General features: G+C 37.6%; 1 protein-coding gene across 6 annotated transcripts in view; it reads right to left on the reverse strand.

Moving 5' to 3' along the window:
- DST (dystonin) overlaps positions 1-19,404 on the reverse strand; it is a gene marked incomplete at its 5' end in the record, with an annotated part of 395,725 nt that overhangs the window by 236,311 nt on the left and 140,010 nt on the right. For 4 of the 6 annotated variants that reach the window (XM_082663421.1, XM_082663422.1, XM_082663418.1 and 1 more), the window contains 3 exons: positions 1,480-1,557; positions 3,248-3,283; positions 3,810-3,899. In XM_082663421.1, the coding sequence (XP_082519547.1) occupies positions 1,480-1,557; positions 3,248-3,283; positions 3,810-3,899 (204 nt within the window). The remainder of the gene's footprint in view (positions 1-1,479; positions 1,558-3,247; positions 3,284-3,809; positions 3,900-19,404) is intronic. The other 2 variants (XM_082663420.1, XM_082663426.1) reach the window with 1 other exon arrangement.

Here is a 19,404-nt window from a genome sequence, read left to right on the forward strand (position 1 = left end):
AGGAAAAAAACCTCAATATTATTTTGGTTTTGTCTTCTACAGCAAGTATTAAAAGTACACTTGTCAAAACAAAAAACACAATTCAAGCGAAAAGTCCTAAATACTTAAGATTTTTAAATTAGAAATAATTTTGCCTTTTGAAAACAAGCGTTATTTTACAATTAAGTAGGAAACTATTCTGAACCACCAAATAATTTTAACAACTTTCTTACACTTCGGTCATAAAGAGTATTTTAAAAAAAACAACTAGCACTATTATTCTATTTGTCTATCATAGATTGCTACCAAGATAAGTAACTATATAACTCACTGGACATTTGGAAGACTGTTCAAAACTTTAAAAATAATACAATAATCAGACTTAAAGCTTATCAACTGCCCAATTATGCATTCAGGTAAATAAATGTAAGGATGATATTTAACATTTACTTCCTGGTAAAAGAATTAAATATCTATCATGAATTCAAGAAAATGATACCTAACATTTTACTTCCTGGACAAATCACTGCCAAAAATATTTCGACAAGGAGACATAATTAACCATTAATCCTTCTGTAAACTTCCACTAGAATAAAGAAGAGTAAGGCAAATACCAATATCATTTAAAATATAAGCACTGAGTATTTGCTAGAATTTAATAACTAAAAGCACTTTGATGCCATAATAAACTAAATGAAGGACTAATAAACAGACAGTGTTTCCTGCTCCTCCTTGCCTCCTCTCTTCTCTTCCTCCTACTCCATTAAAAAGCGAAATTGTTGCCACCTCTGATTTCTCACTGTTTTCAGTAACTTTCAATTATCCTGAGTTTCTTTGATTCCTCCTTTTTCTACTAATTGAAAATTACCAATTATTTGCCTTATATCTCTATAATACACAATGCTACCAAATCAAGATCAAATCCAATACGTTGTTCATTCTTTTCCATCATTTCTTCTGAAACCTCAAGCCAGTCAGGGATTGTTGTCAGAACTGTTTTATTTTTAACTACTTCTAGATTATCCAGTTGTATCTACTTATAAAAAATAAACTATTGCTTCCTCACTACTATGTATTAAAAATACATATGTCAAGTTTTTTAAAAGTATTATGTTAACTATCTTTTATAAAAATAAGGTAATTTTAATAAAAAATAAAGTATTGTCTCCCCACTACTAAGAACTGTTCATAGACATTCTTAACATTCTGTTGCTACTAAAATGTCATTAAATTCCTAGGCAAAAGCATTCCAGTTCCAACAGAAGGAAAACTCAGTAGCTCCTATTCAGATGGAAATGTAGCCACTTACACCTACTATTAACCTCCTTTTCTTTGGAACAAATGTTTAAAAACATTTTAAAACATCTGTCTCATGAAAGCACAAGTTTAATGATTATAATTCACAGTCAACTTTAACCTTTTCATTCCCTGACATGGTCCTATGCATATTTATTCAGTCACGTATGTTTATATGATTACAATCTTTGAAAAACATCATACCTGGCGTCTTTTCAAATAGTCAAGTGCAATTTGTACATTCTGTAGTCTGTGAAAACGCATCCGACCTTTCTCTCTGGGCTAAGAATAGAAAAATGCAGGGTATAAAAAACACTGTATTTTCTGATACCACTGATCATGCTAAATACACGTATGCTGAATATCCTATATAAATATACTGTATGCTCATCTTAATATGTCAAAACAGTATTTACTGCTTGGGTAGATCCATTAAATATTTTAATGATATTTTAAATTTTTTGTATTATCTGAGATTGAATTTAAACTTGGGATTTTTCTGAGTATTATTTTATTTTAAACAGATCCTTTATTCCAAATATTTAAACAAAAGAAAAAGAGAAAATACCACGGAACACGTACACTTTTCATATTCACTATCTTATAATTCTAGCCTACAGTTATTAGCTACAGATGCACAAAAAGAATTAAATACCATTCCCCATTTTGCCTTCTTAATAAACTTTAAATCAAGAAGGTTTTTATAATCATATATGTATGGCATGTTAATGAAAATGAGGTAAAGTAGCATCAGTTAGTATAAAAATCACCAAGAAGGAGAAAGACAGTGGAGGTTTACTTAGCCATGATAGAGGAAGAGAGAAAAGCAATTAAGGCCATGTAATATATTTCCTCTTTATTTTATTTTCGTTTTGCACAAAATCGGTTGGACTCGCTAATACTTTTACACTGCTTGGGGATGGACGTGATGATTTGCTGTCTCAGGAAAACTGACAAACCGTTAACTCTTTTCCTTGATGCCATTTCCCTTAAGAAATGTCACAAGTTAGCAGAAGGAAAACGTAAGGAAACAGACCTGAGAAAATGTTCAACAAAAATGCAAAGAATGGAGCTGAAATTTACCACATAATATCTTCCAAAGGGAAAAAAAAGAAAAAAGAAAACTGACAGCTGAGCTGCTCAAACATGAATAGGTTGCTGAAGCCAAAGGCAGCAGAATTAAAACAGACAGCAGACCACAGAATGGGAAAATAAGTTCCATATAACAGGAGAAATGATGGTGATGAATTCCCCACTGGATCCACAAAAGCACAAATTCTAATAAAATCAGGGGGCTCTAGGGACGTGATGACAAAAGAAGCACATCTGTCTTGCAAAGGTAGGCTGAGTCAGTTGAGTGTCACCGGGATTAAACAGCTCCGTGAGCCCTGTCAGGATTCTAGCATTTTAAGTATTCCCCCCTAAATAAAACGAGACATATAAGGTAGGTAAAGAATGTCCCTCAAATACCTACTGCCAGTAGGAATGATTTAAAGCATAATCTTAAACATTAAATAAATGTCCGTAAGTTCCTTCAAATAAAACAAAAGACAGTTATGTTGGAAATATTAATTTCAGAAGTGGAACAGATCTGCATTAAAATTAGTGGGCTGGTTGTAAGATTTCCATACTTATACAAAAGGTATATAAATTTCTTTAGCTCAAATGCCCTCCTGTAATTTAACCACATATGTTCGAATACCATGCAGTGCACAGAAATACAGAAATAAATTTAAAGAGAAAATATGTCCTTTGTCCAAGTTGCTGGTACACACACATCCATCTCCCTGCGGGTTTTGGTCCTTTCTACAGTTTTCTAAAAAGGAGCCCAAACCCGTGGGTTACACTATTGTGTTAGCGCTCACCGCATGTAAGGCTAGGTTAGTGGAGTTACGGGGGCGACACCTACCCCCTTATCCTCATCCTCCACATCCTCATGCTGTTCATATTCGCATGCTTCTGTGGCACTCACCAATCGTAAGGTCTTCAAAAAATCTCGTTCCCTTGGCTAATGAATATAACAGACAGAAGATAGGACAGCAAAGACACAAGACAGACCAGAAATGAAAAGAAGAGCATGAACAGAACTTAATGAAGGAGACCAGGTAACCAAGAAGGGGGAGAAATGTTCACAAAAAAGGAGATGACACCTGTGGAGGGGGTTAGACCATCTGTCAGAAAGTGATGCTTATTTCCTTGCTATTTGTGAGTCTTTTAATAGGGGGTTATATTATGCATCTAACTTCTGATAAGAAAAAAAAAAAACCCAAAGGTAAAAAAGAACAGAAGTAGTATTTTAATTATAGAATTGATTATGTAAGCAAGGTCATCAAAGTACTTCCATCTCCCAAATGCACAGCATTTAAAGTCTGAAAATGCTTCATAATCTAACCAGAACTTTTTCCAGGCAGAATTCACAGCAGCTCAAAAGATGAATGCTGCAAAACTCTGAACAGTCTGTGCTGAAAACAAATTAGTCATATGCAAAAAGGATTACATGTTCTTCAAAATAAATTATGAAATTTAAAACTTACCAAGGTGTCTCCTGAAAGAACCTCTAAAAGAGAGATCAAATTGTGTCCGTCCCTCAAGTCTTCATAGAGATCATTCACGTGTTTTCGAACCTACACAGAAAAAAGCAATTTAAAATTTTCGGTCCTAGAACCCAGATCACCCTTAAGACTCAAACAAGAAAGGGGACAAGGAGAAAACATTCCTTCATGTACATGTGTTCACTCATGTAGTGTTTTTAAAAATATTAGTATTCTCTCACTACTTAAAAAATAAAATTTAGGGCTTCCCTGGTGGCGCAGTGGTTGAGAGTCCGCCTGCCGATGCAGGGGACACAGGTTCATGCCCCGGTCCGGGAAGATCCCACATGCCTCGGAGCGGCTGGGCCCGTGAGCCATGGCCGCTGAGCCTACGCGTCCGGAGGCTGTGCTCCGCAACGGGAGAGGCCACAACAGTGAGAGGCCCGCGTACCGCAAAAAAATAAAATAAAATTTAAAAACTAAAAAAATAAATTTCAGATTAATAATTCATACAAGTAAAACTGTTAAATTTTTAACACAACAGAATATATAAAAATCTGGACAACTACATAGAGTTACAATTTCCAAAATACAGGCAATGCCCTGACCTGAATCATGATTCCTGATACAGCAACCAAAGCCACCTCAGCAAGAGGGGTGAGTTTTTATCCCCCGGTTGGTCTTCCTAATCTCTGGGCCACAAAATCCAGGATGCCAGAGGCACACACTCCACACTTTAAAAATCCACAGATGTAGGCTGGGGAAAGGGTACATGAGGCTCTGTATACTGTTTTTGAAAATTCCTGTGAGTCTATGGTAATTTCAAAATAAAATGTTTTTTAAAATTCATATATGTGAGGTCATAAGATCTCTGTCCAAAATTCTTCTGCACAGCGTAAATCTTCCTGTGGTGGAGAGTTTTCTTTCTTTCTTTCTTTCTTTTTTTTGATACCTTCTTTTTTAATATTTTACTTTACATTTAAGTAATTTGATTTACAATGTTGGGTTAGTTTCAGGTGTACAGCAAAGTGATTTAGTTATACATATACCTATTCTTTTTCAGATTCTTTTCCCATATAGGTTATTACAGAGTACTGAGCAGAGTTCCCTGTACTATGCAGTAGGTCTTTGTTGATTATCTGTTTTATATATAGTAGTGTATATATGTTAATCCCAACCTCCTAATTTACCCCTTCCATTGGAGGGTTTTCATAACCACATTTACACTAGCTGCAAGTTAACAGGCCTCGTTTAAGTTTCTGATTTTAGAGCTCAAACCACCAAAGATTTCCCCCAAACTCTGCTAGCTGGCCACGCAGGGACACTTCCTGTGAATGAATGCTTGGCCCACTGTAAGGTGTCTGCCAGACAGACAAGGACAGAGCAGGCTGTGAGAATGGCTGTCCCACAGTGGGCTGGTTCATCTCCACGTTCTCACCTTTGGGTGATTCTGGGCTGCGTTACTTTGCGCTGCACTCAGGAAAGGAGTCAAGGAAGTGGTCCAGAAAGAGGCAGAGACCAGCATCCCCCTTGCATCACTTGGGCACAGCCCTACATGCTCCCTGTCTGTGTGGTACACTCTGGAGGTTTATACACATGAGTCAAACTCCTTTGCGCTTGCAAAATGTCAGGTGAATATACAGCAGAAAGTAATACAGAGATCCAAAGTATAGTCAAAACTCTCTGACTACAGAGCAACCAGCAAGAAAGGGCCTAATGGAAACTAGAAGCAAGGCTTTGATGGGTAAGTCTTCTGGGTCTAAAGAAGAAGCTAAATTTTATTATCTTAACTGACTATCTACATGTTTTGCAGTATGTTTTATCGTCAGAAAATATTTTTGATTAGTGAAGAAAAAACTTCCCTTAAGAGTTTCGTATCAAATTTACCACCTCCTATAACAGTATTTTGGGACTTTCTGCCTAAGTCACAGAACCTTTTAATATTCCATTAATTTAATATTCAATTATCCATCTATGCATCATTACTACAAAAAATATAGGCATTAAACTCAGGCCCAACAGCTCTAAGTAATTGCTAATTCCAATAGTACCTATAAAGTGGCAAGGAAAACTGAAACAGTCAAATTACTTTTAACCAAGTGTCCCCATTTTCACAAGCTGACATTTTTATTTTGATTTCCTAATTCCCAAGGAATATCAGCTGACTCTTTGGTGTCACAAGATACAACAGTAATAGAAAGCTCAAAAATACTTCATTTTTCTAAAAAAAAAAAAGAGTATATCATAACACATTTCAGGCAATCCTTATTTAGAAAATCTATACATATCCAAATAAGTTACAAAGAGATTATTCCTTCCATTAAATATTGGGTTGGCCAAAAAGTTTGTTCAGGTTCTTCCATAAGATGCTACGGAAAAAACTTTTTGGCCAACTCAGTATTTACCTTCCATTCAATAAATACCATGAAATGACAATCCCCTGAAGTACTCAATTACATTTCAGAGATGAACCAATTTCCAAGGATCTTTTCAGGAACAAATCTATGACATCCATGACACACATGCGTGCAGAAAAGCAACTTTATGAAATGAGCACTAATACTTAATTTTCTACTCACATACTACTCACTGTAAGAATTCACCTGGCCTCATTCCAAGTCATGAGCTTGAATTTATAAGCCCAAGGGCCTACTTGAAAACAAGACAGAGGATGTCCATAGATGGATGAATGAATAAAGAAGATGTGATATATACACAGTGGAATATTACTCAGCCAGTAAAATGAAATCTTGCCATTTGCAACAACATGGACCTTGAGGGAATTAGACTAAGTGAAATAAGTCAGACAGAGAAGAACAAATACCATATGATTTCACTTATAAGTGGAATCTAAAAAAACAACAAATGAGCAAACGAAACAAAACAAAAATCACAGATACAGAGAACAGAATGGTGGTTGCCAGAGGGGAAGGGGTATGGGGAGTGGGTAAAACAAGCAAAGGGGATCAAAACATACCAACTCCCAGTTATAAAATAAGTAAGTCATGGGGATGTAACGTACAGCATGGTGTCTATAGTCAATAATATCGTAGCACATACTTGAAAGCTGCCAAGAGAATAAATCCTGAAAGGTAACTTTGTCTGGTGATGGATGGTAACTACAGAGTTTTGTGGTGATCATATTGCAATGTATACAAATATCAAATCATGATGATGTACACCTGAACCCAATACAATGTTATCTGTCAATTATACCTCAATTAAAAAAACAAGGCAGAGGAGTTAAGCTTGTGAATTTCATGCACATCACTGCATTTAAATCTATGTACTCCTCTATGTATCTCCAGTGTAACCAGAAAGCAGACTAACTCTAAGAGCCTGAGCAGGGACATGAGAGATTACATATATATAAACAATATTATGCAGCTCCTGACCCTTGGCCAGCTGCTGAATCCCTCAAAATAGACAACTCCATAGTGCACGTCTGACATCTTCAGAAGGTACAGTAGGTCACAAGTGCACGGTCAGGATGGGGTCCCGCAGGGCAGTAACCAACACACAGAGTTGAGTATGCCATGCGCTCTGGTCCCCTTTACCCACTGAGGCCTGCCTGAGTCACACTTCAATCCACATGCACTTCCTCTGTCTTTCTCACTTCAGGACAGTTAAAGATGGGGTGTGATTAATAGCCAAGACATGGAAACAACCTAAACGTCCATCGACAAACGAACGGATAAAGAAGACGTGGTACATATATACAATAGAATATTACTCAGCCATAAAAAAGGAACAAAATAATGCCATTTGCAGCAACATGGATGCAACTAGAGATTGTCATACTGAGTGAAGTAAGTCAGAAAGACAACAACAAACACCATATGCTATCACTTATATGTGGAATCTAAAAGAGGACACAAATAAACCTATCTAATGAAACAGAAACAAGAGTCACAGACATACAGAACAGACTTGTGGTTGCCTATCTATGAAACAGAAACAGAATCACGGACATAGAGAACAGACTAGTGGTTGCCAAGAGGGAGAGGGTTGGTGGGGGGATGGACTGGGAGTTTGGGATTAGCAGATGTAAGCTTTTATATATAGAATGGATAAACAAGAAGGTCCTACAGTATAGCACAGAGAACTATATTCAATATCCTATGATAAATCATAATGGAAAAGAATATAAAAAAAGAACTATTTATATGTATAACCAAATCACTTTGATACACAACAGTAATTAACACATTATAATCAACTATACTTCAATAAAAGAAAAAAAAAGATGGGTATGATTCTGAACACATATTTCACAGGAAAGCAATTTCACAACTTGCCAGATTGAACCAAACCATCTACATCAGGGAAACTTTCCACAGCAAGGTGTCCTTTTCCACCATCATATTTATGCAACAATAAAGAAAAATCAAATTAGGCATGTTTAGAGAAGAAGACGATTATGCCAAGTAAAACCATGTTAGGAAAAGAGAAAACATGTTATAAAGGGGAAAAAAAATAGGATTTTAGTTATGTTTCTGCCATAGGTCTCATGAACTAGTACCAACTGCCCAAACTCTCTGAGCCTCAATTTTCTCACCTGCAAAATGAAAGTTTGAAAACAGAAGGCCTCGAGTTCAAATCAGAGAACAAAAATTCTGTGATCTGAAAATAAAATTGTCATTGTTTTAAAAAAAATCAGCGTGTCAACTTAAAAGAGAAAATATGTAAAATGGAAAGCTACTCTTAAGCCTTCTGGCTTAATTTCTTAAGAATTTTAGAAAAAAATACATAAATAGAATAATTTAGCTTCTATAATGCTTTAAAACATCCTGAGTCATTGGTTATCATGGAATATTGCTTGTTTTTCCTGTCTCAGAAGATCATTCTGAGGGTCCAGAGAAATACTGTATATGAAAAACACTATATAAATGTAAGATACCATTATTCTCATCTTTATCACTCTGTATAAAACAAATGCCACCAGTATTAACAAAAATAAACAAAAATATATAAACGATGAGTTATTACTAGGCATCCAACCCTGTTTAAGTGCTTTATAAGTAATGCCTCATTTTCTTCACCACAAAAGAATAGGGTAAAAGAGAATGTTAATTAAAAATTAAATATCAACATTATGGAAAAAAAGAAAAAAATTAACATTATGGGGAAGGAGTGGTAATGGATGAACTGCGTGGAAATAACTGGGGTCCTAGAGAAATATCTGATCATGTGATCAACTGGGGATGAAAGAAGGAAGGGATTAAATAGTTAAGCTGACACAGAAAAGCCTTTTATTTTGTCCAAAGTCTGTGTCATAGATATTTGGCCTGGTAACTTTCCTTCACAGATGACTGCAAACTGCCAACAGTCTCAACCTTCCGCTTTCACTTTTTAATAAAACATTCTTTCTTCCCATTTTGGATATTCCCTGTGGGACAAAAAACTGTCTGAATAAACAGTGCTCGAGGAAGTGATGAGCAACGTGAAAGCACTTTGAGACACTCTGTGGTTAAATTATATAACTTGAGTTACGTAACAGGGATGAAGCATCCTTTTCTATATTTCATACAATACTTCCAGAATTTTGCAGTTTTTTAAAACATGTGTACAGCATTGCACCTACAGTTCACCCCTAGAGGGCGCTCATCTTTTGCTTAAGAAAAGTTTCCTAAGGAAGGGAAATAAAAGTAGAAGGAGGTTAGGCTGAGATTCCAAACAAGGTCCTGGTGATGACATACTAAATACTTCCGTTTTATTTTTGATAGAGAACAGAGTAGATCATGCCAGGTCTGTATCATCTAAATGGTTTAACCGTTCAAAATACCACTCAAAATTTTTATTTTGTTAACTTGTAATTGTCTGATTTTACATGGGCTAAATCAAATTCAACTTTGAAGATCAGATCATCATATAGCTGCTTATGTAATGTTCAAGGATACCTTTCTCAAAAGTCTGACTCTGCAGTGGTTGATGTCAATCTAGACAAATTCCACAAAAATTTTACTTCCCATACCTAATTTTACTTCCCATACTTCCCATACCTAAACTGGAGCTGCAGTTCAGTTCAAGTTACCAAATATTTAGTAAGCATCCATCATATGCCAGGGTATCAACTGACTTCTAAGGGTGCAAAGTTGAATAAGAGCATGCCACCTCTTGAGGCCCACAGGCTAGGATGACAGAAATTTACAGAGGGGTCTGGAGTCTGAGAAGTCCCCCCACAAAGATGGGAGTGTTCCAGGCGGAAGAAAGAACCAGAACAAAGAGCCAGGTGAGGGTGCATGCAGCTGTAGGGTGAGTTTCAGGGAAGGAAAGCGCCTGTGAACCAAGGAAACATGAGGTAGGGGATGAGGGTGGAAGGGGGCCAGGGCGTGGAGGGGGCTTGACCTGCCACCTGAACAAGGACAGACCTTCCCTGAGCAAAGCAAAGACAGCCACTGAAGGCTTCCACGCAGAATGAGGACACAGTATCTGACCAATATAAACCTTCTAACTATCTTGAGCAAACCTGAAGCACAGATAAAGCCCCCAAAGGTCCAATCTGTAGGCAAGGATGGAGGAAAGGTATCTCGGCTGGAGCGGGGGCGGGGGGAAACAAACAGAGGCCACTTGGTAAAATGCATGCCTCCCAACCCAGCAGCAAGGAGCAAAATGCCAGAAAGGACTGCCAGGCCTCTCTTAAAGCAGTCCTACATCTGAAGGACACAGTATTCTGGAAAACAACCCCTATCTTTAGAAAGCCGCATAAATAATAAAAGAAGGCTTGTCCCAAGTGAGAGCGCCTCACTGCCTTAGGTGGAGAGAAAGGGGACAGTCAGCTGCAGGGAAAACTATAAGTGAAAACATTTTTCAATGTAATTTTTTGACTTCAAACAAACACACTCAGGAAAAATAAGCAACCACATTCTCCTGGGAGAGCTCCTTACAAGTCCTACTCTATTAATATGTTACAATATAAATTATTGATAAGTAAACTGATGCTTTAAAAATACACAGAAATGCTTCAAAACAATGTATTCGCTTAGGTGCCTTATCTGAACAGTTATTACAAACTTATTTCAGTACTATTTCTTTAAGAATGGTGAAAAAATAAAACCACAGCTCAGACTCTTCCTAAATTACCATAAATTCTAAACTGGTGCAGGTAAATATAAAAGGGAAATATCTTTATCTGATGTAATAAAAAGGTGATCATGCTTTTTCCTAGGCAGTATATTAGGTCAGCATTAAGGCCATACATAACTTATCTCCTTCACTGTTTTTTTAACCATAAAATAAAGATATTCGTCATACATCATAGGGTATTAATGAATAAAATAATGAAGAGTTTTAAACAAATCAGTGTTGGCCCTAAGTAGCACAAATAATCTGTCCACTCCATATTGGACCTGATTAGTTCTCGGACAAAGAAGATTTCTCTTTTAAGCTTTCAGGTTGACGATCTACAATCAATTAAAAAACAAGCAAAAAACAACAAGGTCTTCTCTAGTCTTTCACTACAAGGTAGAACTATAGGTTGTTAAATAAAATAAGAGCATCTTTCTTACTGATAAACACTTTATGATTTGGGGGCATTTTAGTCACGGTTTCACCCAGGTACTTCTTATACTCTCTTCTGTACAGCTTCACCATTGTTGTAGGAACCTTTACAAAAGGCGATTCCGATTTTTAGAAATTTTAAAGCAAGAAGCTCTTTTCTGTAACAATTTGTTTGGGGTTTGGTGGCTGGTTCTGGTTTGGTTTGGTCTGATTTGGGTCTACCTTTCCTTCCAGGTCTTCCCTTCAGTCCACAGGAAAATAGACAAAAATCTATTTTTGCATGTGTCTCCCCATTGTCCTGTGGATCTTTTATCGCCTGGAGACCTGTATACGCCTTGATGCTAAACACTTATAAGTAATGTAATTGAAAGGGAAAAATGAACTTAGAAATCAATTACTCTGCATATTAATTATTTTGTATCTGCCCACTGTTTTTGAAGTTAATTTTCATTAAAGATGTGGTCTAGGGACCTCCCTCCTGGCACAGTGGTGAAGAATCCGCCTGCCAATGCAGGGGACACGGATTTGAGCCCTGGTCCGGGAAGATCCCACATGCTGCAGAGCAACTAAGCCCGTGCACCACAACTACTGAACCTGTGCTCTAGAGCCCGCGAGCCACACCTACTGAGCCCACGAGCCACAGCTACTGAAGCCAGTGCGCCTAGAGCTCATGCTCTGCAACAAGAGAAGCCACCCCAATGAGAAGCCCGCACACCACAACGAGAATAGCCCCCGCTCGCCGCAACTAGAGAAAGCCCACGTGCACCAACAAAGACCCAACACAGCCAAAAATAAATAAATAAATAAATTTATTAAAAAAAAAAAAGATGTGGTCTAAACAACCTCTATACTACAATGTCAAACAAAGGAGCATGGGTTCACAAAGACATCAGCGTCATCCACTCCATGTAGGCTTTAAAAGGTAGGAGGGGGCTTTTTCAGATGAGACTAAAGGATGTCTCTGCCCAAGACTGTCCTGAGGGTCAAATACAGCGATGTTTTGACAGGAGGATGTGGGCCTCTCCTTTTAAAAGTTTATAAAATATCTTCCTAGCTCACTACTTACATAAACCTTTCTTTAAACTATTTATCACTTCAAGAAATCACAGCAAATCCTAATCTATCAGAACAGTTTTCAATGATAACACAAGGAAAAGGAAAGGTACCAATCACTGGCATTTTTATATTCACCTCTTTCCCATTCACCTTCTCACAATTTGGGCAAAAGGAAGAAAAAGCTGGGAAAATGGGAATCAGAATCACTTACTTCTAATGAATATTTAATAAGCTAGTCAATGAAACTAAATTTTAAAATAAACGTAAATGTGTGACTGCAGTGATGTAACAAGACAAATGATGACAACTCTGCCGAATACTTTTAAACCAGTGATGCACTACATGAGCTCATATGTGTCAAGTCCTAAAAACAGAACTGGATGTAAAATGAGCCTGTTTGACACAGGTAACCCATAGCTACAGTATCAAAGTCCTGCTCCGTTATCACCAACATTTTAAACAGATTCCACTGTATTGTCAAATTCTAGCTTTTACTGGAAAAGTTTTGAAACAGAATTGTGCATATTTTTCAAGAAAAATCATGTAAAATTATTTTCTTAAACTTTCATTTAGGTTACAGACATGACCAAAATTTACAACTAGTTCAAAAAATGTGTATGTCCTCAATAAACCCCCACTTAATGACTCCAACATCGTAAGTTAGGTTCAGATTAATTATTAGAAACTGGAGATGCATTCAGGTAAATATATCCAGTTCCCAGATGAAAATAAAGACAGCTCCTGGAATAGAGAAACATACCAGTCATTGCCCCTTAATGCCAAGTCACTTTAGCAGACTGATTTTCTTCTTAACACCTGTCTATTATCCATTTCAAAGAAGCCTCGACCATGGTTGGCGATAAGAAGGAATAACTTTGGGGGTTGGAGGAGGGGGAGGGAGGCACCACAGGGCACCCAGCAGTCCAGAGTAAGAGCTTTGAACACTGAGGAGGGGGCAGGAGGACCCTCAGCAGCTGTTGAGTGGGGAGAGAAGAGTCCAGGAGAGGGACAGAGGGGAGTGACAAAAACTTTGCTTACTGAACACTTTTGAGCTGAATCATCTCCTTGGGGCTTGTTTCAAATGCCCTACAGGCTGTCAATGCCAAACCTGTTCCACAGTAATTCAACAATGAAGTAGACACTTGTCCCAAATAGGAACTGTCCTCTTTCCTTTTGGCACCATGTAAAATACCTTTTACAGGAACCCTCCTACACTGTTGCTGGGAATGTAAGTTGGTAACAGCCACTATGGAGGTTCCTTAAAAAATTAAAAATAGAGCTACGATATGATCCTGCAATCCCACTCCTGGGCATGTATCCAGAGAAAACCATCATTCAAAAAGATACAGGCACCCTAATGTTCATTGAAGCACTATTCACAATAGCCAAGACATGGAAGCAACCTAAATGTCCATCAACAGATGAATGGATAAAGAAGATATGGGGGGGGGGGGTGTTGTGTGTTTTTGTGTGTGTGTGTGTGTATATAAAAGGATGGAATAATGCCACCTGCAGCAACCTAGAGATTATCATACTAAGTAAGCCAGACAGAGAAGGACAAATACCATACAATATTGCTTAAATATGGAATCTAAAAAAATGATACAAATGAACTTATTTACAAAACAGAAAAAGACTCACAGACATAGAAAACAAACTTACGGTTACCAAAGGGGAAAAGGGTGTGGGGGAGGGATAAATTAGGAGGTTGGGATTAACATGTACACACTACTATACATAAAATAGATAGCCAACAAGGTCCTACTGTATAGCACAGGGAACTTTACTCAATATTTTGTAATAACCTATAAGGGAAAAGAATCTGAAAAGGAATATACATATCTACATATATATATAGATATATATAAACTGAATCACTGTGCTGTACACCTGAAACTAACATGATATTGTAAATCAACTATACTTCAATTTAAAAATTTTTTTTAATGAATAAAATACCTTTTACAACATAGCTGTTTATAGCAAAAAGAAGCACAATCACAGGGCACACAGAAAAGCCAAGAACCAACTGAGCCCTCAAGGACTAACTTCTCCTTCATGGAGGATGACTAGCCACTTGTGTGCCACTTGCTGGAATGGTTATAACATGAGTCAGGCTGCAGGCTGGGGAGGAAGCGGGACCCTCGTGGAGAGAGTAGGGCAGATACTGTGGGTAAGGCGCCAGGGCGGGGGAGCCGGTGAGCAGGGCTGCCTTCTGGTCACACCAACATGGGCACTTCCCTCGTCGCTTTCAGAACACTGGGCGAGAGACTTCCAAAGGGGGATGACACAAATGGTTGCTTCATGTCTTTTGAAGTCTCAAGGAATGGAAAATCTCAGGGGTCTCTCAGGAGCACATTTTATAGTTCTGAGGCCTTAATACCATGATGCTCTCTGATACTTTACATGCAACTAATTCACTCTTCTTTAAACATAAGCCCATGTCCTCAAGTCCTTACAAGTAAACAACTGAGAACAACTGCTTGCATCCTCTTCATTAAACCTTTGAAATAACCCGGGATTATGACCAAGACAACTGCAATGGGGAGATGAACACGGAAACTATTTTTAAAGACACCCCCAGACGATGCAATTCCTCTGTCTCTGCTCTCATCCATGCTAATGCCTAAAACCTCTTGCCTGTTAAAATGTTTCCTTAAATCCAGATGAAACTCCAAGGCCCCCAGTACCATGATTTATATTTTCCAAACTAAAACCACTGCTAAACATATCTAGGAAACAGATATGTTTGGAGGGAATCATAAATACTGGATTATTCCATTAATTACTTAATGAAAAAAAATTTTGACAAATGTTACATATGCTGTTGTTGAAATGAATCTCTGCCACAGAATTATATCTTCTGTGGGAAGATTCAAACTTGCAAAGATGCCATCAATTTCATCAAAGTGATCACCTCCCAGGGATGGAGTGGGAGGCTGGGGTTAGCAGATGTAAGCTTTTATATATAGAATGGATAAACAACAAGGTCCTACTGTATAGCACAGGGAACTATATTCAATGTCCTATGATAAACCACAATGGAAAAGAATTATTAAAAAAAGAAGGTATATGTATGTAAAACTGAATCACTTTGCTGTACAGCAGAAATTAACACAACATTGTAAATCAACTATACTTCAATTTTTAAAAAGTGATAATCTCCTAAACGACATTACAATTTTGCCAAATTTCCAGATGCCAACCTGTTCGACAGAGACTCATAGACCACAAATGCTCAGCGGCTACTCCACGCAGGTGTTCACGACCAGAATCAGAGGCGATGCCCATGTATATCTCATACTAAAGCCTAAAATCTAAGTGGACACTATTTCCCCTCCAGCCCCTGTTCTGAGCATCCTCTCTTTTAAACAGACACATTTCACCAAGAGTAGGCTGGAACCAGGTACCACCTAGCAAATCAGGGGCCACATTTCCAAAGGTGAACCCAGGACACAGCTGTGGGTACACTGCAGGACATGTAGGTCCCAATGTCTTAACAGGACAGCTGCATGTCCAGTCCCAAAAGCTAAGAGAATTTGAAAGGAATGTTGGCTGAACAGTTGAGGTCATATTCTCAAAGCCCCCACTGTCGGTGGTATTTCTCTGCTTGCTTCATGGTTATTCCTTCTACCCAAAATGCTGTTCTGTCCCATTCCTCCTACAGTTGTTGAATCTTACTTTTCCTTCAAGGTCAAGCTCTAATGTTGCCCAAACCATGAAGGCTTCCCTCTTCTGCCCTCCCACATTCCTTGGTTTATACCAAGACACCGATCATCATTTTCCTTAAAGAATAGTTTTACATATATGATATACACAAGCATAAGCCCCTTAAAAGGACAGAGCTGTGTCTTAGGGCCTCACTATAAATGCCTCATGCTTTGCACATTACCTTTCACACAGTAGACTGTCAAAGAAGTTTTGTTCAATAAATAAAAGATTAGTCATCTGTACTTTGCCTGTGACCTTAGCCTTGCCCTCGGCTGTGGGCCCCTGAGTGCCTGCCCAGTGATGGGGAAAAAAGAGAAACTCAGGAAATAAAATTATGAACTCCACCACCTACTTCCCAGCAGGGGATTTGTCTTTGCCTGCAAGGCCCACCACAGCATCTGTGAGAGTTAGTACCTGGCATCGTGCCCTATCACACAGGTGGAGCTAAATAAATGCTGCTGAAGGACTAACACGCAAAGGGAGACCGCCATTCCTGAACACCAAGTCTTCTAAGTGTTCCCCCTGACCCATCTAAATTGGTGTGATAAATGACCAATGACAGAATGGTGTTCATATAAATCAAATTTCAAGACTTAGTAAAGAATCTTTTAAAAAATGTTTTTGGTAAAAATATATACATCAATGGAACCCAATCCAGAAATAGACTCACACATTTATGGACAACTGGTTTTTGATGAAAGAACAAAGGCAATTCAGCGTTGAATCTTTTCAACAACTGACGCTGGGAAACTAATATCTATGTGCAAAAGGATTCATTTGGACCTTTTCCTCAAAGTGGATCAGAGACCTAAATATAAGAGCTAAAACTATACAACTGTTAGATGAAAACATACAAGTAAATCTTTGCGACCTTGGCTTAGGCAAAGATATCTTATAAATGACACCAAAAGCATAAGTGATAAAAGAAAACTCAGTAATAAGAGGGCATATAACCCAACTAAAAAATAGGCAAAGATCTGAACAGATACTTCACCAAAGATACACAAATGGCCAATAAGCACATGAAAAGAGGCTAAATGTCATTACTTGTTAGAGAAACACGATAGCTAAAATCAAAAAGACAGACAAGAACAAGTATTAGCAAGGATTTAGAGAAACCAGAACCCTCACACATTGCTAGTAGAAATATAAAATGGTGCAACCACTTTGGAAAATAGTTTGGCAGTTTTTTAAACTGTTAACTAGATTTACCAAATGACCCAGCAATTCCACTCCTAGATGAATATCCAAGATAAATGAAAACATGTGTTCATACAAAGACTTGTATGCTTATGTTTATAGCAGCATTGTTCATAATAGCCAAAAAGTGGAAACAACCCAAATGTCAATTTACTGTTAAACAGAAAAACAGAACGTGATATATGAATAGAATGGAATACTGCTTGACAATAAAAATGAATGAATACCTGCTACCACATGGACAAACATCGAAAAACAACAACAGCAAAACAACAACAAAAACCCAATGCTAAGTGGGAGAAGCCAGAGCCAAAAAAACACATATCATAATGATTCTATTTATGTGAAATATACAGAAAAGGCAAATCTCTTGAGATATCAGTGGTTTCCTAGGGCTGAGGGGAGTGGGAAGAACAAAGCAAATGAGCACAATCTTTCTTTTCAGGGCAATGGAAGTGCTTTAAAATTAGACTGGTGATGATGTCACAACTCTATAAATTTACTAAAAATCATTCAATTTTATATACACTTTTAAAAAGTGATTTTTATGGTATGTAAAATATATCTCCTAAAAGCTGCTCTTAAAAATATTTAACTCACATTCCCTTTGAGTTACTGAGTGGCAGAAATGTTTGCACATGGGACATGTTTACACTCATCACAATTCAACAGGAATTAATAACAGTGCCCAGAATATAGGACAGGATATCAGACTGTTCTAATCTGGCAGTACACACAACAGAAATACATTTAAAAGCATGTATAATTTGTATTTATTGAAAAAAGTTCCAAAAATAATTAATATTTAATTAAATAAAAGGACTAATCATAATACTAATAAAGCTGGAAAAGCTGGCAATGCCAACCACTACAAAACCTTTCATCTAAACGAAAAAGGAGAATCTATCTTAGAAGAGCAAAGAGTAAATGGAATAGTCAAATTTAAAGGGCTACCCAGTGATCTAGTTGGGAAACATCTAATTTGAGGGACAAGGGACACATTTTCTCGGCTTTTCATCAGCTTACTTACTAAACTCTTATTTGAAGTGGGTGTATCTTTCATGACTACATCTTGACTCAAAGAGGATTATCACAGAAAGAAAATTTTGCCTAAGAAATAGAGCAATGTACTGAGCTGGCCTTTTCAAATACCATTTTGTTAAGTAAATGAAAGAGGGAAGCACATTCAGCAAAGGAGCTGTAAAAAAATTAATAAACAAAAACCTCAACTAAATAGAGTCAGGAGACCAGCAGAAGGAGCTCTCAAGCCCTGTGATGACAGCAGAGCCCAACAGGAAGAAGGCTTATCTTCCTTGCTGGCGAAGGCTCAGCCAATGAAAAGCCATGGACTCTTTGTTAATTACAGCCCTCCCACCTTCCTTTCCACTCTATAAAAGCAGCTCCCTCCCTGGCCATGTGGGGACTTGCACATTGCTCCCCAAGGCTGCAGGCCCTGAACTGCAATTGTCTGCAGATCTTGAATAAACCATCTCTGCTGGAGAAATATCTGGCAGTCTAATTTGTTTCAGGTCACTGCAGCTATGGTATAAAACTACATTCACAGAACCATAGCTGGCCTTACATGTAGGAAAAGAAAGCCATCTTCACAAATGGATTTGGAGGAAAGTGAATACACACAAAATCTTACCCTAAATATATACAAAACCTCACCCAGAGATAGAGCTCCACAAATATTTTCTGTGACGAGCCAGACGTTAAATATTTTTGGATTTAAGGGTCACGTGGTACAATAATACATAAACGAATGGCTCTGGCTGGGTTCAGTATAATTATTTATGGACAATGAATTTTGAATTTCATATAATTTTCATGTGTACCCAAATAATATTCCTCTTTTGATTTGTTTTCAATTCTTTAAAAATGTAAAAATAATTCTTAGCTCATGGGCTGTTCCAAAGGACAGGTTGTGGCCTGGTTTGGCCCTCAGGCCATATTTGCAGACCTCCCACCAGAACTATCACCAAGATATTTGAAACACAAATACCCTTAGGAATAGCAACACATTAGTCATTATCAGGCCATTCCTGCAAAGGAGATGAATTATCCAATTGCCTTCCCTTCCCATAGCAAATTCAGAGTGGAAAAGACTAAGATTTACAAAATAACATTA

The sequence above is a fragment of the Grampus griseus genome (assembly GCF_964374135.1).
Source record: "Grampus griseus genome assembly, chromosome: 10".
Lineage (NCBI taxonomy): Eukaryota > Metazoa > Chordata > Mammalia > Artiodactyla > Delphinidae > Grampus > Grampus griseus.